The sequence below is a fragment of the Fistularia commersonii genome, chromosome 25 (assembly GCF_037954325.1).
Source record: "Fistularia commersonii isolate RoL2024-O1a breed Wild chromosome 25, RoL_Fcom_v1.0, whole genome shotgun sequence".
Classification (NCBI taxonomy): domain Eukaryota; kingdom Metazoa; phylum Chordata; class Actinopteri; order Syngnathiformes; family Fistulariidae; genus Fistularia; species Fistularia commersonii.
Window position 1 is genome coordinate 1259467 of NC_141308.1, and position 24661 is coordinate 1284127.

The 24661-nt window shown below is 39.9% G+C and overlaps 2 protein-coding genes across 3 annotated transcripts in view; both read right to left on the reverse strand.

The window, feature by feature from the left end:
• Positions 1–11756, reverse strand: part of camsap2b (calmodulin regulated spectrin-associated protein family, member 2b) — a 37754-nt gene extending 25998 nt beyond the window's left edge. The window contains exons 1-2 of one of the 2 annotated variants that reach the window (XM_086172303.1): positions 11062–11756; positions 4077–4336 (exon numbers count right to left, since the gene is read on the reverse strand). In XM_086172303.1, the coding sequence (XP_086028429.1) occupies positions 4077–4336; positions 11062–11200 (399 nt within the window). In that variant the 5' untranslated portion in view covers positions 11201–11756. The remainder of the gene's footprint in view (positions 1–4076; positions 4337–11061) is intronic. The other variant, XM_086172304.1, reaches the window with a different exon arrangement.
• Positions 11757–13013: 1257 nt separating this feature from the next.
• On the reverse strand, positions 13014–16613 carry ticam1 (TIR domain containing adaptor molecule 1). Its single transcript, XM_086173135.1, has 2 exons — positions 16368–16613; positions 13014–16167 (listed from the first exon to the last, which is right to left on the reverse strand). The coding sequence occupies exon 2, from the start codon at positions 16106–16108 to the stop codon at positions 14420–14422; it is 1689 nt and encodes a 562-aa protein (XP_086029261.1). The 5' UTR covers positions 16109–16167; positions 16368–16613; the 3' UTR covers positions 13014–14419.
• Positions 16614–24661: the final 8048 nt, after the last annotated feature.

Below are 24661 nucleotides of genomic sequence, written 5' to 3' on the forward strand. Positions count from 1 at the left end.
CCTGGTTGACATATCATATATGGGATTAATGCACACATTAGCCACAGTATTATGTTGAACTGTGTATCAAACAGTCTGCTGCTGATGGAGTTTGCAATTTTTGCATGAATTCCTGTGTGGATATAAAACACATAGAGAAAGAAATACATGAAATGCTGTGCACTTTCCTTCAAAATTGGAGTAGCAGACACAGAAAGAGAGGCAGGCAGGCAAGGAAACAGGCGGTGTCAGGGAGTGTGGAGGCAGGCCAAGCAGCTGAGGTTGGAGATGGAGATTCGTAGACATAGCTTTCATGAGAAACCACTCAACTTTCTCCGAGATTAAAAATTTTCTGAGCTCATTTTCATAAAACCCCCTAAATCATTAATAAGGTCAAGTATGCTGCAGTTCTCTTTGGTAGTGACGAGGATGAATAGCATCAGGAATGAGTCTATCCGAGGAACAGCACTTGTTAGATGTTTTGGTGAGAAAGTCAGAGCAGCCAGACTGAGATGCTTCGGTCATGTGCAGAGGAGGGATAGTGAATATATTGGTAGACGGATGCTGTAATTGCCTTCAGTATTTTTTTTCCCATATCAATAGTCTATTCCTTTTTAAAAGCAGATTCAATTATGTAATCAGTAAAGTACAAATTTCAAACCGCTGGATTGGACAGCTCTACATTTCTCTCTTGCCAAACGAACACATGTAAAATTGCATCTGTAGTTACAAAACAGAATAAATGATATTGATTTTGCACTTAATATCATCTGATAATAGAGCAGTTGAGTAATAGCCTGCATGCATACACTGTGGTGCAAGAGCTTCTGCATAGGCCATTAATCCTCACAAAGGTTTTTGGTCTGTCTGTGCAGACGTGCAAGCATGCATAACATGCATAAGAGGAGCAGACACCTTATAAGGATAAAAACCTTGTCTGACACTTGTCATAACAAGCTGCAGTACAGCCATCCACATTATGAGCATCAGCATTCATTGTCATTTCTCACTAAAGTTCCATGGCTGCAGAGCGTGTGTTTGTGTGTGTGTGTGTGTGTGCGTGTGTGCGTGCGTGCGTGCATGCGTGCGTGCTCTTGATCAAAGGCATCATTTAGAAAGAACAAAGCAGCTGAAACAAATAGATAAGACAGAGTAAAGAATCCCATATGTGAGTTCAACACAGGTACACACTGCAGGACATCTGAGTGACACCAGTCTTCATATTATACAAATCACACCTACAAGTCTGACTCTTTCAAGTGTGTGTTTGCAATCACCATGCAATATCTGAGCACAGGTATTCTCCCTCTCCTATCAAACTCAATAACTGCTCTTGCTCTGTAACTCATCTTGCACTGTTCTCACACTCGGGAGTGCAGTGTGACTCGGGAACGAGGAGCTTGAATTGGAGGCGGTCTTAAGGGCAACTCTTTGGAGGTTTGTTCTGATGTGTTTCTATAGGAAATGTTGAGGTACCAATGCTTTTGTTTATGTGCTACACTCAGTGTGGGACCCAAACCCTCTTTTGTGCTGCAGTATTGCATATTACATCTTCCACCTTACTTGCTCATTACTCCTCTCCATCCATTTACTCGTCTTCATCCTCTTTTAGTAACAGGCAACCGTTTTTCAGTCTTTCTCTGCCACACATACCTTCCAAAGACATTACCTCCCTGTTCCTCCTCTGTATTCCTCCTTTTCATTGCATTTCGCCATTCATCTGTCTTTCCCCCTTCCCTCTAATTTCTTGCTCTACTTTCCTGCTTGCACCTGGACAGCAGCCAAATGGGAGCTCCCAAACTCCATCATCCCCCTCTCTCATTCTCTATGTCCAATCGTCCTCTGACAGACTGCCATGCTCCTCCTCAACATGAGTTATTCTTCTATTGCACTCTACATGGAAAAGCATGAGGTCGTCATTTTCTCTGCCCATATACAATGATCCAAAAAGAAAAGCACCCACTTTGGCCTGACTGATGGTATCAAAGGAAAATATGCCCAGATACTGTGCCTTTCTCTACCAGTGTGGTGAACTTAGAGAGAGACACAGCACAACAGTAGGGACAAACAGATGGCCGGTCTGTGTGTTACCCAAAGGAAGGTCATTTCCATGAAGGGAGTACATATGTTGTCTCCAAATCTGTTGAGTAAATCACCAAATGCACACACAGAGATCCCACTCTACATATCTATTTTCACATGTCTGACAGAACATGGGATCATTAAGCCCTCTTGCAAATCTCTGCCTCCCACTGACATCCTGAGCTACTGGGTAATGCACCAAGCAAAAAAATGATCACATAAAAATGTCTAGTGACTTTGAATTATCCCCCAGAGCTCCAAAGCAGGTGGAGAGGCTAAACAGAAGCTCCATAAAACACTGGCAACAACCTAAGCTGGATGAAATATCCCCCAAATTAAAAATCCAGGAGATCACAAAGCTACTGATTCATTTAGTTTGTAAAAATAGTTTTGCTGAGGTTATCTCAAAAAGGAAAATTGTAAAAAAGGGCGGAACGGAGAACATAACGGGAAGTGAGTGTTTTCCAGTGGAGGAGGTAAGTTGAAGACGGAGAGGAAGACAAGCGTGTTGAGGGAAGAAAGTGTGAGATCGACAGTGAGAGCAGGAGTGGGAGGGAGCGGAGAGGTGGCACTGCAATGCAGACACCTTTTTGCGTCAACAGAAGTGCCTTGTCTCCCAACGTGTGCACGTTTGTGTGTGCGTGTGTGGACACTTGGCTATAACACACATCTGTCTTTCATATCCTGAGCACAAACAATTAGCCGTTTTAACTTAGAATTGACAGACAATTAGTGACCATTTCTAAAGTCTATTTAAGACATTGTCCAGGCAATGTCTCCTATATTATTATTCATTGCATTGTATGATGGAACATCTTGCTGGAATCTGAAAATGACATTCTGAATGTTTTTTTTTCAATATTTAACATGATATTTTACAATTTATCAACAAGTTAACTGACAAGTACTGGTAGTTGATAGTAGTAGTATTGGGCAACGCAGTTCTTCCATCCAGGGCTGGATGCAACTGTGTAAAATTAACATGAAACATTCAGCACAACTATGTGTTAAGCCTGAGTAAGCTGAGACATGTTTGCCCAGTGCCGTCTAATAGAACAGAGACCGAACCATGTGTAATAGGTTGTTATAGTAAACCCACCATTAGCGGTTGTTTTTCTTTCAGCAGACATATCTTGAAGAGCTGTGTAGCAGGATGATACATGGAGCGTTGCTCACAAATGCTATCACATAACACACATATGCCCCCTTATGAAGATATGAGGGGAAGATGCGGCAATACCCAAAATGATATCCAGATATGTATTTGTCTCCAAGCTGAAAGTAAATTTGTGGTAATCGTGTTTTTCGAAACATACTAATTTATCATTTGTAACTCTACATGCTTCTGTTATGGGCAGCTGGTTGGCTAAACTTAAGACAAATACATTTTAGAGCTTTGATGATCATCTTAATTCTCAGGTCTTTACAGTGGTTTTAGTGTTATTTTAATGTAAATATATATATGTATATATATATATAATTATGCACATGAAAAGTTGGAATCAAGGACTAAAACCACCAAAATGTTTTAACAAAAACAAATTAAAGTGTATCATCTTATCTGTAGACATAAAACACAGGCATCTTTCAATCTTCCATTTCTTATATTTCATTAGATTAGTTTGAATAAGAGTATGAAACTGTTAGCACACAAGCCTGGCAAAAGGAAATGGCAAAAGTAGCACTGTTTTCTTTATGAGAAACACAAAAGCAGAGAAGCAATATTTAGAATTTCCCAACTGGAGAGGAATTCCTAAATATGACTTGATATATCAGACCAGGGGTGTCAAACTCAGGGCCCACAGGCTGGATCAGGCCTACAAAAGGGTTTAACACAGCCCATGAGATTATTTTGCAAAGCATAAAAATGAGCAGGAATTTTTGGAGAATAGAAATATTATGCCATGATTTTTCCTGTCCAGCCCACTTCAGAACAGATTTCCATCCATGTGGCCCCTGAGCTAAAATTAGTTTGATACCCCTGTATTCAAACATTTTCCTCAGACTTCACTAACCATCTGGATGGGTGTGCTGGTCAGATCCCTCTCAGTGACAAGTCTGTCCTGATCGGTGACATAAAGTCCTTTCTGAGCAAGAGCTTGAATGACAGCGTTGTGTCTCAGTAAAGGTTTGACAGCATCGCTCCGGAGAATTAGGCTTCCTGCACGGCAGTAGAGCTCTGCGGACAGAAGCAGGCATGCAACCAGAGGCTTCAGGTGCTCCTGGTTGTACTGGTCCCTGTAGAAAGGCTCCTCCAACTCCTCTGGTACTTGATCTGAACATGGAGAAAGATACATGGATGGAGAGAGGAGATGGATTATTGTTATGTTTGGAACCTTTTGAACTGAGGAAGTTCTTGTCTTCTCCTTATCACTTTGTCTCCTATACTAGAGAGCTAAAATGCCATGCCTCAGCTTCATGCATACGACTAACTCAAACTTGTTGTTTTCACATTGCTACCTGACTATCATCACTGCAACCTATATTTCAGGCTAACGCAGGCTGTTATCATATGCATGCTCAAACTATTTTGAAAAGCTAAGAATGGTAAGTGTTCTACTGTCTCTGTTTTTGTTTCTTTCTGTTTGGTATTGCCTTTCTTTTCAATTTTGAATGGCAGACATATTTGCATTTCCAACTTACATCTTTGCAACTTATAAAAAGCTTGTTTAAGACTTCAGGCAAAATAAACAAAGACCCTACATATTTTTGCACTTCTATAAACCAAATTGTTTTTGAAAGAATATCTTAATAGCTTCATATTCTAGTTAGATACTCGGACTCATTTACGCTATACATAAGTTTTCTTTGCTACAGACCATTAAACTGACTTTCATCCACCCAAAGTAGATAATCCAAGATCACAAAAATATATCAGCATTTATCCAGGCCTCACTTTAACCACTAGTCTGAGATTAAAATCACCACAAAATGAGAAACAAATGTGCGTGCACATACACCTCGCGCACTCCGTTTCCTTCCTTTTGTCATCAACATACAGTATTGTGCCATATTCCACATTTTCTGACTCAAAGACATACCAAACCAGTCCTCACTGCAAACTATGTATCACTCCACCTCTGTATCACGTTTATCACATTAGTCACATAGAGTGTGTGTGTGTGTGTGTGTGTGTGTGTGTGTGTGTGTGTGTGTGTGTGTGTGTGTGTGTGTGTGTGTGTGTGTGTGTGTTTACTGTGACACATGTTCATAAAACTATGTTCTCCTGTACAAGTGTGTGTATTCTCGGATTGTGAGGTCATTTCCTCTCTGACTGCATTTGATTCACACTGAGGGAAACAAAGGAATGTGTCTTAAAGGTGCAGTCTCAGTTCTTCCATCTTATAAATTCAAAAAAAAGCAAAAGGTCAACAAGGCGCAACAAAACAGCACAAAATAATAAAACATTTAATGCTTCGTCTCAAAATAAGAAACATACAACTTGTGATCTAACCTCAGCAGTTTTCCAGTGGCTATGGTTAGTGAACCCCCCATGCCCCAAGATGAAAAGGGATACACTGTTAAAGCAGCAGGCACTTTTTAAAACAGTTCAATAACTACTTTATAACAAACCTGCCAGCATTTTCTAACAGAGTTTATGTAAAACTATCAACTGTCACAAAGTTTATGTTAATTACATGTAAGTTAATTGTAAGGTTACCTTTAACCAAGTATCTGCATCTCGGAGTACAATACATAACTAATATCTGAAAATTGTTACGCAATATTCGAAGAACAAGGAAACTGTTCATTGATATTCATCATAAGTTAATTAAGATTTCATTCATTCAAGATTCAAGCATTACATTTTAAAGCTTTAGTTGATAATCAAAAAATCGTTTTCGAAGAAGATCAAGCTATAATAGTTCTCGGTCTGGAGTTCATGGAAATCTGCCTTGTCAAGGAAAAAAACATCTCTTTTGTGTTAGCCATCAAAGAGGAAACAGACAGGAAGTAGCTGCCACAGGAAGTGCAGGCAAGGAGATGACTGCTTCCCTGGAGACCCTCTGGATCACAACTCAGCGTACACAACTCCATGATCAGCATCTCATCTCTCTAACATACTTATTCCAAAATGATTCAGGAGGTAGAGTGAACCAAAAGAATTCTTGCACAGGCCTCATGGTTTATTACGTGTTTTTTAGTCCTCCTGTGCTGTTAGATTCTTTTTTGAAATAGCATCCCAGTTGACAAGCAGAATTATTATGAAGAAGAAGGTTTTCTAAAAATTTTCAATATTGCATTCAGTATGCCAAATTCTGAAGCTACTTGAGCTTCTTCAACCAGCTGGGAGAAGTTATGTATTTTAATTTCTTGGTGAAGGATCCTGTATGACATGTGATGTTTGGGTCTGAACTGGCATCAAATTAAATTCAAATTAATCTCTCAAGCTGCAGGATGCTGACAATGCAAATACATTTGAAATCATTCCTGCAAGCAAAACTAGAATGTCTGGTTCCAAGTTTACCATCATTCACAGACCTTTTTAAGACTACTAAGTGGAGCACTTTCAAGGCTCATGGGATAAATTTCCTAACTTCCTAGAAAAATGTCCTAGGCTTTTCTATCCTGTGTAAATTAGTGATGATTACATCAACGACTCTTAGGAATAACCACAACAAGGTGCGTTCTCACACTGTTCTTTTTGCCATCTGATCAAATCAACAGTCCAAATAAAAATTTGAATCCAAAATGAGATCACAAAATACAACCAAAATAACAGCTTTAAATTAATAATAACTTATCCTTTGTTAACCCCTCATGGGGAAATTCATTCGCTGAAATTAACCCATCATGGATGAACCATGAGCAGCAGGCTGCCATCAACCAGCACAGGGGAGTAGTAAGGGGTTCAGTGTCTTGCTCAACAACACTTCAAACCAGGAATGTTTGGGTCCAAAGATGATTGCTCTACCTCCTGCACCACGCTGCCCAAGTATTTATTTATTCATTTATTTGTGTAGTAACATGAGTTACTATTGAGTTGAAGATTTTACAAGAAATGCCTTTTTTAAGAGCGTGTTTAAAAGGCCAAATGTTATTTAAATGATAATGTTATGATGTATGTGGTACTCTGATCAGAAGGTTCCAGAGTCACTGCACTTCACTTCATGGACTGAGTAAATGTTCCTTATTCAAGCCAATGAATCCCAATGCCATGGTTCACTTTTCTGGCCTTTGACTGCAAAACCTGGAGAACGACATCCCAGCCTTCTAAGGGCATCTGCTGCATGGGCTGAATGGAAAGTGTCTGTGAGTGATGCTGGTTACATCACGAATGTGGCCCCAGTGACAAAGCTAAAAGTGGCTAGAGTCACGGTGGCATCATGCCATCATATCACGCTAACCATCAGTCATTAGGTGTCTTTTTGTCTGAAGGATGCTTGAGGTATTGAGGCCTTATTTTTTACTGTCTAAACAATTAATAAAGGCCACCAGTTGAAATCTTAAACTTAGAAATATTAGACTGAAATCAGTCTAATATTGAAAAGCGTATTGTAACATGACAGAGGTAACACAGCTGTATATGTAAAAGTGTTATGAGTTACAAACTTTAACTGAAATTAAAAGGGGGTTTTGTCTGTAAGTATCTATACAAAAGCAGATTACGTTTTAGCGAAAAAAAAATCTGCTCCGAGGTAATTGGTCACTGGAAGAAAGTATGAGTGAGTGTTAGACAGAGTTGTTTACAGAAGAGGGGACTACACAAAATACATCAATAAATAGCTCTGGTGCCTGTAAATTGACCTGTCACCCCTTTACGATGCCCCCTGAGAAATGTCTATGAGACAAGGAAACACTAAGAGTGGGCAAAACTGACATAAAGTTGACATTAGTCTGTTTTGAGGTAAAAAAAAAAGTTTCCAGCAATATCATCAACTTTATGAAAGTCATGGTATTCATGTAAATACCACAACTCACATCTGCATTTGAGAAGAGATAGCAGAATAGCACCCAGTGAAAGTTCAAGGCCTCATATTGACAGGAGATGAGTGGAAGGTATGACTCTGGGATAATGGTTCTATTGTACATATTAAAATTACAGGGGGTGGAACATGTCAGTGTAGTTCTGGGGTCCTGAGAGTCAAAACATAACAGTATATAAAAAATAATAGTGATTTCAATTTTAAGTTTGGACTTGTAATTTGTTGTTTTGACCCGCAGGGCTCTTCGGTCAAACTGTTTTTTTTGATTCCTAAGAATTAATTTCCTGTTTATTTATGCTTTCTGGTCTGTGCTTCTGAGAATCCTTGATTTGGGGCCTGAATCATTGATATTTATCTTATATATATTTTATTTTCAAGTAATTTCAAAAAGAGGTTGGATGACGTGCTGATGATGGGATCGGCCGCAGGTTCAGCACATCCAGGCACTATTAGGGTGTTGTGTTAGCTGGAGTAGCACAACAAGGAGCAGAGCTACAACAGCCAAATATTCTTCCAAGAGAAGAATTCTGCCAGGAGAACAGTGTGATACCATAGACGTAAGGGCATAATACTGACTATACCATTTTTGTTAACCTGACATTGGTATACATAAAGCAAAAACAAAGTGCTGACCATGAAAAACTGAGGGTACAAGGAGACAGTTATGGTACAGTGTCTAAAATATGTACTTCATAACCAGTAAGATCCTAGAATATGTCAAAAAACAGCAGAGAATCATTTTCAAATAAGTGCCAGCCTATATTCAAATGACATTTACTGCTAAGATACTAAACCACTGGGTCAAGGGAAAGACAAGGAGCATCCTACTTGTAAGAGTAGCTAATAAGCACAAAATGTTAAAAATAGATCTATTAATTTGGCCATTGCAAGCTCCTCAAGCTGTTTCGTGCTCTATTTGAATATATAGCAACTATAGCAGCTGTTTATGTGCTACACTGCTACACCGGTGGTCTGACATTCATTACACACCCACTTGCCAAAGACACACATTTTCCCAATACTTTCCCACTTTGTTCAATGTTTTTATTTGACGCAAATAGGCACTGCATTTGTACATCTTGTATCTGTAGTTGTTGCTCCATCTTACAAAATTAGCAGACTGAAACAGTGGTTATAACTAGGCCGTCTATGGCGTTGATGACCGCTGGTGCATTGGGTGCAGATCTCAGAGATGCTGGGAGCTGAAATTGTGTCACCACAAGGACAGGAGCACGTCTGGTTTTCTCACATGTTGCTGTGCTCCTTATCGTCTACGTCTCTCCACCATTTCATGCACTTATAAAGAGAAGCAGGTCATGTGAAGCTCTGTTTGGCAGACCCTGGAGGATCAATGGGTGTGATTCAGGGGTCTGACTTTTAATGTCTCTCTCTTTAGGGTTTGTTTCTCTGTTTGATAGAAACTGCACATGAAGAGAGAGCTGTAAGAAGCCTTTATTAGGAGCTGGAAACCTCTGGGCTGGAATTACTCGGGCTTTATGAGGTTGGGCTGCTAGAGCCAACACACATACATGTGGTCATGTGAACAGAAAATTACTGACACTCAAATCCACATACAGAAATCAGTCCTTCAGCTCGATGGCCTCCATTGTGACCACGGAGAGGAGCAAAACATTAGGGTCTGATGATGTCATCTTATAACGGTTCCAGCAAAATATAGTCAGTGACGATATAGACTGGTGATAAATAAATTAAAAGTCTTTTTTTAAACTGACATGATTAGCCTGTAACTAGCTCCAACATCTAAAGAGAAAATCATTTTGATTGGGCGCAATTATGATGAGCCAAAAATTCCTCTGTATTGAGGAGTTCTTTTTTCGAATCTTCCAGCTTCTTGATTTACAGCTTTTCTTTGACATTTATGACAGGAAACTAAAAGTTTTGAGGTTCTGGAACAATTTGCAGGCTTAATGATAGACTTTAGAGACATACTGGGAATTACTCTCTATTTTCTGACATTTTATAAACCATTTATCATGTTCCTACTGTTGAATGTTTGAGGTTCACGGCAAAGAACATTTATTTGCTTAAAGTCTATCATGTGAGAGTTATCTGATTAGAATCTTAATATCAGGGCCTTAGAGCAGTATTTCTAAATTCATCACGTGTACTTAATTTCAAATAGTCCAGCAATGACAGTATTTAGCTTTTGAAGTGAAATATACTTCCATAGCCAGAGCTTCTGGAAATGTTTGATCAATCAGAAAAAGGCAGTATGCAGTATGGATTTAAATAAATTTCATGTCAGACACATCAATTTCAAACAATGTAGTACAAGTACAATGTAGTATGAGTACAATTTAGTATACTATAAATATACTTAGATCTCTGAAGTCCAATATGGAACTATAGTTTGACTGGACTGATGTGTAAACACCAGTTTAATGTAGCAAATGCTGAAAGTGAAGCTACTTTTAATAATATTGTGTCATGAAGGCAAGTTAGTTTCATCCTGAACTCCATTTTCTCTTGTTTAGAACAATTCAACATGTCACTTCACAGCAAAGTATTACCAAATATGTGTTGAAGACTACTTAGTTGTAAAATAGAAGCATGCAAAAGCATAACCAATATGAACGTGAAACATGAATAACAACAACAAAAGGTTATTACAATGTATGAATAAATCACACATAGTGTCCCTCCTCTGAAGTTGAGTCCAGAGGTCAACACTTTAAGCTTGCACACAATAAATACTCACAGCATACTTTAGATGTATGTTGGATAACGGGCTTGTGAGGAGTTGAAAAAATAACCCACTAACATGAGCCCTGGTGCCGTGGATGTGACCCATGCCCTCTGGATTGGGAATGTCATTATGAGGAAAATGGTTGAATCGTTCAATCACCCCCCATTCCCTCCAAAAACAACCAACCGACAATAGGGGAAAAAGAAAAGGGCTGATTTTTAGGATTTTAGATAAGGGATGGATCTGTAACCTAAATACAAACGAGGTCTGGCTCTTCAAGGCCTTGACTCCCAACACAAGTTCCGACACTTGTTATTTGATTGTCTACCATGTTTTCCACTGAAGTGAAAAGAAGGCGCCACCTACCCGAGCCGAACGCCTTGGCCACCAGCCAGGTCAGACTGCAAGATATCTTGGCCCTGGTAAAGTCATAGTGATCGAAGCTCTTGATGGCAGGGACGAGAAAAGTCCGTCTCATCCCTCGGTCAGCTGCCGCATCACCCATCTTTTTCTCCCTGGGCGCCGCCGCTCTGCAGCTGGAGGATCAGTCAGCCGGAGGAATTCCTTCTGGTCGCGGATGACATCCCATCCAGAGGAATTCAAACGCAGTGAGACCCCCCGCCCCCCACCCCCTCTTTCTCCTGGAAAAGCAATATTCCTGAAGATTCGGCAGCGGGGAGAGCACGGCGGGCTTGCGGGGCAGACCACGGTTACATCAGTTTTCCGTCCCGGTGATGCAGTAGAACGGGCTGGATTTCTGAGGATTCCCTCCGTTCCCCGCCGTCATTCTCCGCAGACATAACGGGAGAGGGGCGGCAGCGGGCGGGACGCTAAAGCTTGACACCGGAGGATGGCGGCGCACACGAATCGAAGCGGCTGTTCGTGTCCATGTTATTCTTATAACTCTTTTGTTAATGTTTCCTCTGTCACCCCACCTCCTCTCCTCTCGTTCCCTCTCTTCTGCGTTTTTCCCCTGCCGCGCTGAGCTGAAGATACTGCGCATGCGCGACCCACCCACTCAATCAGGCCGCTCATTCCTGAGAAAAGTCACAATATCGTGGACCGACTGGAGCTGAATGACGACAATAAGCACTTTTTGAATTTCTAACAGTCGTAATTATGTAGTGGAATCAATGCATGGATTTACCATCTGACTTTCAAGCTTCTAAGCGAACAGGGCAGTATTTACCCCATGTGATATTGCAGGGTCACCTCCAGTGAGGTTACCCTACAGTGTTAGGTGCAACTGTTAATGCATTCGATCATAGTAAGTCAGAAGGAGAATCACTGGTCAAACCCTGCAAATACATATATTGAACAACTACAGAAAACATAACTTGTCATTTCCAGGATGTTGTCACATGATTGTTTGCCGTGCAGTCGTTTCTTGCCAACTTTGATGGTTTTATTTTTTATTTTCCTGCAAATTCTGCTTCCCACATGTTTTGAACCTCATTTGTTTTATTTGCTTTCATATGCTATTTTTGCTCCTCTCCTTTTTTAATAATTGCAGGTTTTCTTGTTTATTTCATTTACGTTTTTGTATTTTTTAGGCAGATAAAAGGTGAGACATGAGCCCTTGCCAAAAGCAAGGGCCATTTGATACAGATGACGGGTCAACAGAGAGCCTCTGCTCTAGACATTTTAATTTCAAGATAGCCTTCTTAGGCTGTTACTGTTTTAAATACCTGTTGTTTTTATCATTTCAAATAACATTAACTTGTATCTTGCTCAGAAAGGCATGTGTTCAAGGTAAAAAAAACTGAAATAAACAAACCAATTACAAATATTATCCCTAAAGACAGTGATCATTGTTCAGGAATAAGACAATCATCTTAATCAAGCCATTAAACCAAAATGTGGCCTTTCAGGAAATGACTTAGGGATGCTGAACACGTTATAGAAAACTATTTTATAAAAACAAACACTGATCTGACTGATTCGGAAGAAATCAATTAAGCGCTTTGTTACTACTGTGAGTGGAACAGACAAAATCTTCATCCTCATCTTTCTGTAATGTTTCCTTATCCTATTATAATTACCTATATAATAATTTGATTCCATTCTATTATAAAACTGTAATTTTTTCAGGTCAACTTTCTCCTTTTTATTTTCTACCTTCTATCTATCTATATGCAATGCCTGGTTTTGGTATTTTTGAAGGGGTGAGATATGAGTTTCAACCTATTTGTTTTTTTAACCCAAATCAAGATCCGATGGCTAAGCAACTGGTTCTGCCAATTTTAATTTTAAAAAGGTTGAAAGGATTATTGTCTAATAGGGACAAAACTATGGCACATCAACAGCCAACCACAACCTGCTTTGAAAGCCTTTATTTTCACAATATCAAAAGAGTATCAGCATAATATACTGATAGATTATGGGAAGCTGTGAGCAGAAAACAGCTTCTAACCTTAATATTGATAACAATGGATGAAAAATATTCATTTCAACACGCAAATATTAACAATTATCTTACAGGCACACTGATAACATACAATATCGGCAACATATTGATATCAAAATTCTCTGAGTGTGTGTGTGCCAGAAGAGTTCAATGGCTAATTTGTGCTCCAACTGCACTCTTCTTGGAAGCTTGAGCAGAGGTTCCTCATGTGGCTTCGTACCACAAATAGCTCAGGAGGCATGAAACCCAGACACGAGTGGTTTGATTACAACTAACAGTTACACAAATAAAAAGTGACAATCAAGACAATCAACTATGATTGTCTTGTGCAAAAAGTATTTTTACTCCACCATGATAAGCTTTTAACATAATGTAATTAAAGATAAACCTGTGGAAACACACAACGGAAAGGTACATCAGCAGTCATTCCGTAACACTGAATACAATACAATGTGTCAATGTTTAAAATGTGTTAAAAACCATTTAAATAAGGCAAACGTTTAAAATGACAGCTAAGGATACATATTCCCCATTTCCCTATTTTTTGGAATTCTTCATCACATCATCTGCTTTGATAAAGTGAATGTATCCCCACCATGTGTGACTACTAGACAAACCAGTTACTTTTTAAACATTTCACTTTCAGTCCAAGTTTTATGGATCTTATTTAAATTCTTTTGACAGCTACATTCAGAAAATAATCAGTTACAAAAAATAATTAAATCTGATACAGCATCACTGGTTTCATTTTAAAAGTGAACAGGTAATAGTTTTTTTTTGCAAAAGTTTGTTACTAATTGGCAGCAGACGGTAAATCAGCTTTTTGCTGTAGTCATTTAAACTATGTATCATCTTTTAACCAATGATACCAAGATTTATTTGTTTTCACATTTATGATCAATGCATAGTCACTGCCCCCCCCCCATCCCTCCTTCCAAAACTAGAAGTGCATCATAAAACTACAAAAAGAGAAAAAACCCAAAACGTGAAATTTCACACTGATGAGTGGAATGTTCAAATAATCTAGGTCAAAACAGCCCCAAGAGTCCCGAGCAATAGTGAGATTGAGAAAAATAAATATGTCGGGATGCTATGGCTGAAGACAAAACAGCAATGCACCCTAGTGCCTCCAGAGGGTTCACACAGCTGAGGAGATCAGATGTGGCCAGTAGATGGCAGTCTGCAATTAAATATCCATATATCACCCGACTGCAAAGACACTTTATCCCGTTTCAATTCATTTAGATTTGAATAATATTGTTCTCCAATAAATGAACATGGACCTTTTTACTTGACTTTAAATAGCAATTTCTCGAATCATAGTTGGTCTTGATTGTCCTCTTCTTTGGGTCCATGGTAATCCACCGTCATTTGAGAATCATTACCAATCATAATGTAATTAGCATTTTCAATGTGAATATTTGGTTGTTGCTGCCACGGTGAATGCCCACCAGTGAAATCTTTTCCAATGTGCAAGTTTTCTAGCAAGGGCTCGGCTTTATTGAAACACTGGTTTGAACGTCTTCGTCCTTTCTGCTGTGCAGTCCAAACGCTCTTTAGTTGTGCAATTCTGGCAGAAGAAAATGCCTTTTTTATTTTTCTCTCAAAGCTCCTGTTCTCTTCGAGGAAAACTAATGTCTTAAGAACTAAGGGTATGCATTGCCTGGGCAAGCAGTTCTGCATTGGCAGCAGAGGTATCACAGTGTTGTACTTGTGTCTGCAGTTTATGGAGTTGATGAGGGCAGAGTCAGTCTTCATCTCCAGCAAAGCGTTGTTAAAATTATTGGTAAGCAGCAGAACAGTAAAGGCTGAATTGTTAATGGCATCCTCAATACACCTTAGAGTGTTCTTCCCAGGTATCTCAAACTCCTCAGAGTAAGTTGCACCTTCACTACCAATGATAGTCTCAATCTTGTTTTTGATGCTCTCTGCGATTTCATCATCTGCTGGTGCATGCAGGATAACAAACGAGTAGAAACGTGCCTCATCGTCCTCTTCGGAGTCTGTACTGACATGCGTTTGATTTGAAGCAGTCGTGGCGGATAGAAAACTATTTGTTGCAGCATTTACTGAACTTTTCGTCCGACTGCTCGGAAGGGTGGTTGAACTTGAAAACTGTTCCTCGGTTACATCATCCGTATACAAGTTTTTCTTTGCTACACAAAGAGGAGGCTGCCTAGATTCATGCGAAGAATCTCCATGTAATTGAGACTGCTCAGGAGCGTTAGTCACCTCACTTTGCTTGGAGTTTTCTCCTGCTGTTGGAGTTGTTTTATCACCTTCGTATGTGGCTGTTTGGGGCATACTCATCTCCAGATGACTGGGATATGATGAATGGTCGATTGAGTTGCCATGTAGTGGGTTGGGTGAACCCAGAAGTAAGGTTGTACTTCCTTCATTTAGGCTGCTACCTTGGTCGTAATGACCTAACTGGGAATTACTCGAGGAACTCAGCCACACAGCAACCTGAGGCCCACAAACATCTCGAGCTTCCTCCCTAAACGGGTCATACACCACCTCGTCACAAGTGTTAGTTTTCTGGCTGTCGACAGAAAGTGCTCTCTTGTATGCCAGATTTCGTAGTAGTGGGTCACACAGTTGATTCGCCGACAATACTTTAAACATTCGGGCCAAAGACACCAACGTTTCTTCGGGTAGGTCTTGAGCTTCGGCACGGAGCTCTCCGAAATCTTTTAATTTACCTCCCCTCATTACCCATATTTCAGCCAGCTGGTTGGTGATGTAATTGTTTTCTAGCATCTGGAGTTTGTGCAAAGCTTGTTGCTCCCTTTGGAGAATGACAAGACAAAAAGCATGGATGATAATATCTTCAGGAGTATCACCCAACTGGAATGTCAGGCTTTGCAATCGCTCTGACGGTGCGTGCAGAAGTATGTTATACACATCTCTCAGTTCTGTCCCTTTATCTTCACTGAGATTATGACTCATTTTCAGTTGTACCTGAAACTCAATATCCAGTTTCTCAGATGCAATCGAATGAGACATTCCACGCCATCGTCTCTTTCCAGTTGTTTTTTCAGGGAAGTGTGGTTTGATTCGTGTGCCTAAAAATGAAATCAACATCAGAAAATGAGTGAACGAAAGAATGGGCGTCTTTTGCCACACAGCCACGCTTATGATTCCTTAGCATTCGGAATTAAATCCGGAATATAGAGTTGCGCAGACCAACATTTGCCTTAATGTAAACGACAGATATAACCAACATTTGACCGAACAGTCTGACAATCCAAATTCAGTTACTTACGAAGTTCTCGGGTCTAGATGGACTTTGGCCAGTGATTCCATTTCAAACAAGGAAGTTACTCGATTTTGAATAATCTTATTTCATCCTCTTGATAACTCTGTATGAAAACTCTCACTTCCTATTTCAAAAGTATTCTTTACGATACCGCCGGTTGTGTTGAGACTTTTCCCAAACAAAAGTTCATTCGTAATCGAATCGGGAGAATTCGAAGTATTAACGCAAGTTCCAAGCGCTATCACAGCTCATTCTGATGACGTCATAAGCAAGCAGTATGGCTGCTCAGGATGGACAAAACACAATGCAGGGACGCGCATTTATGATTCGTTTAATTGTGCCAATGTTAGCGTATAACCTTGTTAATCAGTGTTTCTCAAACCATCTTTGCAAATACAGCGAAGGGACTGCTTGTCATGCATATGGAAGTATTTATTTCCACAATAAGTTTTAGGCAGAGAGGAATTCTGGCTTTCCGCCTCTCTGCTGAGTAGCAAGTGTATTTTTATCCATAGAGGAAACCTCAAACCCTGTATTTACCAGGGGTGGGGTCACTCTAGGCAGAGTGCAAACCATCATCAGGTCCCTCAGTAAAATGCAGACACACAGCCTCTCTGTTCTTAGTGCTGACTGAAGTCTGATATGTTTACTGTGTGACCACTTCTGAGAGATTATAGTAATTCTATAGGAAGAGTGGTTTCTATGTCTTCCATAAATATGACTATTGTAGCATTGGTATGCATGTGCTGAAGTATCACTATCCATACGTGCTTTATAGCACGTGCTTGTCCGAACCACAGCTCTGTTGTTTTAAGGATCGCCGCCATAGTCCTGAGTTAACTACCTATGATGTGCACATACAATCCTGCCTATATGGCATTTTGTGCCTTTTTCTCATGCATGTGAATAGTAGCATACACATCCACACTTGTTCTGCCTCATCCATGGACGCACACAGACTCGGGCTCACGCCGTTACATAACCGACTGCCGAACTTCCATCTTTATTGAGGTCAGTCCTTTTAACGAGAGACACACTTTCCCAGCAGCTGTGTTAGTCAGCTTGGCGATAAATTTGTGTTCGGGCGAACTCTTTAGTAAGAGGCTCTGTCAGTTTTGCAGATCATTGCACTTTACAGCTCTGGTTTCGGTTGTTTTGAGAAAATCCATTCTGACTCCTTCTTTGTTTATTCTTATTTATTTATTTTTTGTCGGGGGTGGGGGAGACGTTTGAATTTTCATTTAACACAAACACATACAGCTCTTTCTTCACATGAAAAATGACTATGAAGTAAAACGCACAGATGTGTGTCTGTGCATGTGTGCGGGGTTGCTGGCCGTGGGAGAAAGCCCTGAGGGAGACACAGAGGGGTCACATATAAGAGGCTTTGGGGCAGACCAGTGAAAAGGAGGCCCTTTCTTGGACAGAGACCATGGATTAGGATGAAAGACATACGAGTGGGGGATGCTCTTTCTTTTTTATCAGTCTCACCCGCTTGCTGCATCTCTCTCCTGCATTCTGCATCATGTCTTTTCAAAATGAGAGACAATTAAAGAAGACACAATGACAGACAGACACAGAGGAAGAGAGCTGATCCAAAGCCAGATAAGAGATAAGATCGCGAGATAGTTATAGAGCAAAAGATGAACTGAGACTTTGACGGATCGATAGCCTCTTTAGAATTCAGTTTGTGAGAGGCCAAGATGAGGCCGTGCGATGCACTGCTCTTTTCCCAGCCACTGAATTTGTCACACATGCTAAGAGAATTTAACACACTAGCTTCTAGCTGGCAAATATATGCTCAATACACATGTACATGTGAAGACATACGGAGAAACAAGGCCATAGACTCATTCAATCAAGCGTCCACACCCACAGTTTGGCCTTTATTGAAACACAGAATGAAACACCTGCACATCTGCTGCAGAGCAAGAAAAGTTCTTTATATATCCATTAACATATGTTTCTTCCATAGTTCTTCGGAGAAAACAAAATGTGACATTAAGCTATGGCGTTTTATGCAACACTGCCTTTTGTTGAGGAAACGCAAAGGTTACGTATGGATGGTTTCAGCTTTAATATGCATTTATACATCCAGTCTAATTCAGCTCATGCGTGTGTTGTGTATCAAAGCAAACATAACCCTGGCTATCATGTTGTGAGGCTGGTTTATTTTGTTGACAAAGAGTTCAAACAGATTTGAGTTAATGTGACAGTTAACTGGCATTAATTCAGGAGCAAAGGTAAATGAAGCGGCCCTGCGGACACGATAGGGCAGTGCAGTGGGGATGGGAAGATGTGTGTACTGTACCACACTGGACCATGCTTGGGTGAGCATGTAGGCCATGCCAGCAACAATGCATAATACAGCCTCTGGTGATGGAGGACACACACACACACACACACACACACACACACACACACACACACACACACACACACACACACACACACACACACACACACACCAACACCCCCACCTCACCTCTCATATGTAGAAACACACACTCTTGCACAAGCACACATTCAAACTTGCATGCATGCACAGACATTGATGGTGATGGGGCATGGAGCAGTTTATGCTCATATCAAGAGAGAAGCTTTGATCAGTGTGACAGGAAGGGCACTCGCCCCAAAGGAATTAGCTAAGTCTTGCCTAGCAAAAGCACATCCACTGTGAATAAGGCTATGTTTGAGTTTGCAAGGAAGAGAGAGAATATCTGATATTCAACTTAATTAATATGCTAAATATATGAATATGATTTGTTCCAGCCCAACGTCCAAAGGAGCATGTCCAGTTTAGCATGATAACCACAAACAGCAGAATGTGCATAAATTCAGGTTGTGTGTGAAATCCTCTCAATTTAATAGGTTTTTAATCTTCAAAAGCAATTTACATAGCAGATTCCATATTAGCACAACCATCATTTATACCCTGTACAAAAATAAAAGCGCTCTTTCTGTGCAGTGAAGACTGAAAAATGAATTTAACATTTTGTTTAGCTCTGGCTGTAGGATGACATGAAAGCATTTTTAATGTTTTCCCATGGCAATCAGTGGCAATGAAATCATGAGGCTATGAACTTCATGAATATTCTTACCTACATAGAAATAAATCAAATTTTGTGCTCAACAAAGACCGATTTACTTTGAAATTTAAAAGCATTCCTGGCAGCTGTTAAATATGATATTTGTATATGCAATCAAACAGTTCAGTACTAACCTCTTCGATTTACAAACCATCGATCCCCCCCCCCCCGAGAAACTAACCTGTGCCTGAGCAAGCTAAGCGGGTAAATCCAAACGCAGTACGGTAATATAACAAATACCCAAATATCAATGTAAAATAGCACACTTGAGAATTTTAAGTCATACTCTGGAGTGCATCACACAGTGAGGAAGTGCTGATAAAAAATACAAAAGACATTGATATACAACATCATTACATTTGTTTCATGAAACAAAAATCCTGCTCTTAAACCATATTGATTTTATTCAATAAGTTCCTTGATCAATATTATCAGGAAATAGTCCATAGAGCTTAACCCCTCATGTGGCTGAAAACTAACTTTTCTTTAATAAAAGTTGAAAAATCTGTTCAGTTAGGTTGAACTACAGACAGGCCTTAAAGTGCTGTACTTGGGCATAGTCTGTTATTACATTGGATCATCCTACCTAATAACATTGGAACATTATAAGAACATTATATATCATTTTTGCCCTGAGCGCCAATTCAAGTGGGCAGGTTGGTATGAATGAGGGTGAATGGTGTTAATATCACAATATGCGGCCATGTGATCAGTGGGTAAAGGGGGGACCTTGCCTATCTCCCCAAGTCTACATGAGTTCGCTGACTAAATAGATATTTACTCAGCGTTTATTTAGTCCTGCATTTACCTGCAGGAACCTTTAAAGAAAGTCATACTTCACCTGTATTATTTCCTCTTCACTGGCTTTCTTTTCAAATCCAGAGTAGAATTTCTGATCCCTCTCCTCAGGAACAAAGCCCATAACCACATCAGATTGCCAAAAGTTCACAGAATAGTGAGATGCTGCAGGGGCTGAATTGCTGGGTGGGCTTCTCTTTTGGCTCCTTCTCCATCTGTGCGTATTCATATCCCATCAATGCGTGCTGCTCACTGAGTGTCTTCTCTTCCCTGTACTTCTGGCTCCTTACTCCTCTTTTTGCTGTCTGTGATTGCTGCCACTTTTTATCAGCGACTCCGCTCAACACACAGAGCAGCTATTATTTTTGTTATGATAATTACTCACAGGAGGGTCAATGTCGGTGTGGTACCATACACCAATGATAATGAGTGCTTTATTATTGCTGCAATTACACATGGAAGAATTCCGACCCCGATTCCCTTATTTTTCTATGACCCCAGTCACTCGAGGCAGATGGCCACCCAGCCTGAGTCTGGTTGTGAGCAAGAAAGCTTTCTCTCAGCGCTGCCTCATTATGTATGCTCATAGGGTTATAATTTGGTCCCTGTACAATCTTTAAAAATGTGGTGTGCAGCTGCTCTAAGTGTCAAACTTATTTTTTGAACTGGGGCTTTATAAGTGAAATCCAAAGGAGTTCTGAAAAATCTTTCCCCCAAGTGCTGCTCAAGATCTTCTTTAAATAGTAGGTTTTAACTGGAAGTTATGTGGCCAACATTTCTAAATGAAAACTATATCCTCAATAGTTAAGGGTGAATAGGATTGAAACTAATGTTTGCTGCTATTTATTTTTATCATTATTTTTAACATATTTTTATCATTGACTTAATTGACTTGACTTGATAAAAATAATAAGATACACTTTTTGCATTGAATGGGTGTTATTATCTCAGCTGTCCTATCCATATCCATAGTGCTTTTTTAAATCATCAGAGAGAATAACAAATTGCAGAGTATTAAAACCCTGGTTTGTTTCAGTTGCGAACACAAGCAAAAGAATAAATGGAACTCAATCTGGGTACACTTGGCTTTAGAAATGGATGGCTGTCCAAAATCCTGTGCCCGATCCCCCACGTCACTTTTGTTGTTTGCCATCAAACCTCGTGGATGCTCTGGTTGTATAGCAGATGTACATAGCCAAAGGATGTGAGGCATGAAAGCGATGGGAAATTCATTACATATTCCTACCCCCCTCCGTTCACCATAATCACCACAATTAGCAGACATCTGCAGTGACTCCAAAGCTGAGTGTGTGTTCAAGCAATCAGAGCAGCATCACCAAGGGCTGTGACTGCAGCCCCCTCTGTGATGGGCCTCATCCTGAAGGAAAGCATTCCATTAGAAACTCAGTGATTAATTGAGATGGCGAGTTCCCTCATGGCATTGAGCAACAATGAGACCCGACAGGAGGCATTTACTATGGTAGAACAGTACACTGGATTGTTGGTTGTGCAGGGTTGGTGGTCACTATATCATATTCACGATGACGTGAGATAACACACTCGCAATGGGGTTTGCAATTAGCTGTATGAAAGTAGGTACCAGACGAGTTTTCAGGATTTCTGCAACAGTAAGTAAAGATAGCATGAATGGCACGTAGGTTTTTTGATTCCTCGTTGAGTCTGGTATAAAGGTGTAAACGTGTGGCTAGGTGTGATTTACTTGAGAATAATGGTTTTAGGAAACCAAGCACCAAAACTCATCTCGGTGGAGAGAAGAGTTAATTTTGGCTAATGCCAAAACAACTTAACACCTAATATAATGTGGCGTCATCAAACTCCATGATATTTTCTTGTTATTTTTTTGAGACTTTGAGGTGCCTCTATATTAATCTCTTCACCTTTATTTAGACTGGACTTCCATGTCCAGTCATTTTTTTTGGATAATGCATATGACTTTAAAAAAGAAATTATGTTTTCTTCTCTCTTCTTAAGTGGACGTGTTCTGTGATTTAATGTGTGCCATCTGTGGCACCTGACAGCCTTCAAATGTGCACAAATACACAATATGTTGACACTTGAACCCCCCTACCGTCTCCCACACACATTTGGCCTTATTGTAAATGCAAACATGATTCTGGCTCTACACAAAACTGCCACCTTTCCATAATACACAATCATTTTAGACAGGGGATGCCATCTATCAACTTTGATGAGTAATAATTGAAGAAGCCTGGGCTTAGGTATCTCAAATCATAAGTATTTTAAGTTGTAACCCATAGTTTTAATTAAACACTAAATTTCTCTGCAAACGGCCTTGGGGGCCGCAAATGGGGATATCAATACTGCTGACCGCCTAACAGGGACAACAACTGTACAGGGATTAACTGGGCTTCTTTCTTGGTGATTAAGTTGAACTTTTTATCAGTAAAAAGCCAAAAGCATGCACAAGAGAAATCAAAAGTCAGGGTTGGGACTGTGTGTTGTCAGCAAAGCAGAAAATAAATATATCAAAATTCCAATCAGACAAAATTATAACAAAAATGTTAATGGGACTTTGCAAAGCTGTCTAAAGTCTGTGAATGCAATACATGTGATATTTGCCGAATTATGAAGTCCCTTGTCACCTGAAAGGAAACGAAAACAGTGTTGTTCACTTTTGATCAGCCATTGGCCTTTTAGTGGTTATTCAAATTGAAGAGACTACAACTTCAACATTAAAAAGAGAAATACTCATCTTACATGGACGAGTCTGAGTTTCATTACGATGGTTATCCATTGTCTCTGGTAATCATTTAAATAATGACAACCCAATAAAAAACTCTGGGTCATCAATACATATTTGAGCTAAAATTCTCAATACCATCCACCATTATTGATATGCAATGTGATGGAATGTCAAGATAATAATTATAAACTGGGTTTGGTCCATATTGCTCCTTGATAATCCAGCATTTTCTTTTATTTATGGTTTTTGGATAAAAATCAGCAACTCTCTGGAAACATCAAATTGAGCGTATGGAAAGGACGCATGACCAGTGTGTAGAGTTCCTAGAAACATGATCTTTTACTCAAAAACAAGCATTTTTACATTATAGCAGCCGTGAACAAATAGACACATGCATGGTTTCATTTGTGATCTACAACTGGGGCTGCAGCTTACATGAGAGACGAGAGATTAGACGCCTACGGGTAATCAAGTCAAGGCTGTTGCTCTCATTTGGTTGTTTGAAATTAGATTGAAAGCTGAATGAATCTTAATGTTACACAGAGGGCACCGATTTCACTGGTTATGCAAGTTACCTTTCAAATTTACGCAATAATCAGATGATACGCTGCTATTGTTGGACTTTAACATGGTATTTTATTTTGTGATTGAGTGATTGGAGCTTGGCATCTCTCAGAAAGAGCAAATGTCTGCTTGATGGTGTGATCGCCTACTTGGTACTTCCCATCCAAGGGTCTGGCCCTAATAAAGGCCTGCGTGGTGTCGCTCAGCCAGACTGCGTTTCTGCTGTGTGGAGAAATGTGTTCAATCACCATGGCTACCGGTCAGAGAAGAGCCCCTGCTGTGGTTATTAGGGTTTCCCTGTCTGCTCACGCACCAGCTCAGTATGCAGGTTAACAATTCACAGTCTGGATTATGGATGTGAATATGTGTATTTGTGCTTTTGAGTGTTCAGGAGGCCTGTTGGTCAGGGGTGATGCACTGTAGTAATTATACGTTTATAGGGGAGGAATAAAATTTTGATGTAAAGCACAGGCTTTTGAAAATGGACTGCTGTGGACTCCTGTAGTCGCACACACCGCCTCCCAACAGTAGCACTGATGTGAGAATGGGAATATGAGAAAAAGCTTTGAGCAATACTGATTCCGCTGAGTACTCTTGGTGCGCGTACCAGAGGATCTGAGGGGAGAATTATCCATGCACCATTTCATCTCATAGTCCTGGGTGGAAAATTCTGCAGTTCAAGCTTTCCCGTACCTCACATACAGCAAGAAAACAGAAACATAAAGCCCATATGCACATTTACTTGACGGTTAAGAGCGCACAATAATGGCTCTTTGATTTATTTATACCCATTCCCTTGCGAACTATTGACATTTTCCATAATTCATTTTGAAACAAAAAAAAACAACAAAATTCAAGAAAATGTACATTTTTTTCAATCTCCAAATGATATTCCCCTCCAGTGAATATTGGGGATGCAATTCAAAACCTTTATCATATTTCAAACAACATCAGTGACGGCCAGTTTTGAGTTGGATGTGCTCCTCAATGTTGACTGCTAGTCCGTGTGAAGATATTTGCAAAAAAAAAAAAAAATACAAATAATAATAAAACAACAACTGTGTTTGAATGTATTAGAGACACAGGGCATTGTCTGCATGCGGAGGAACATGCTACTTTGAGTA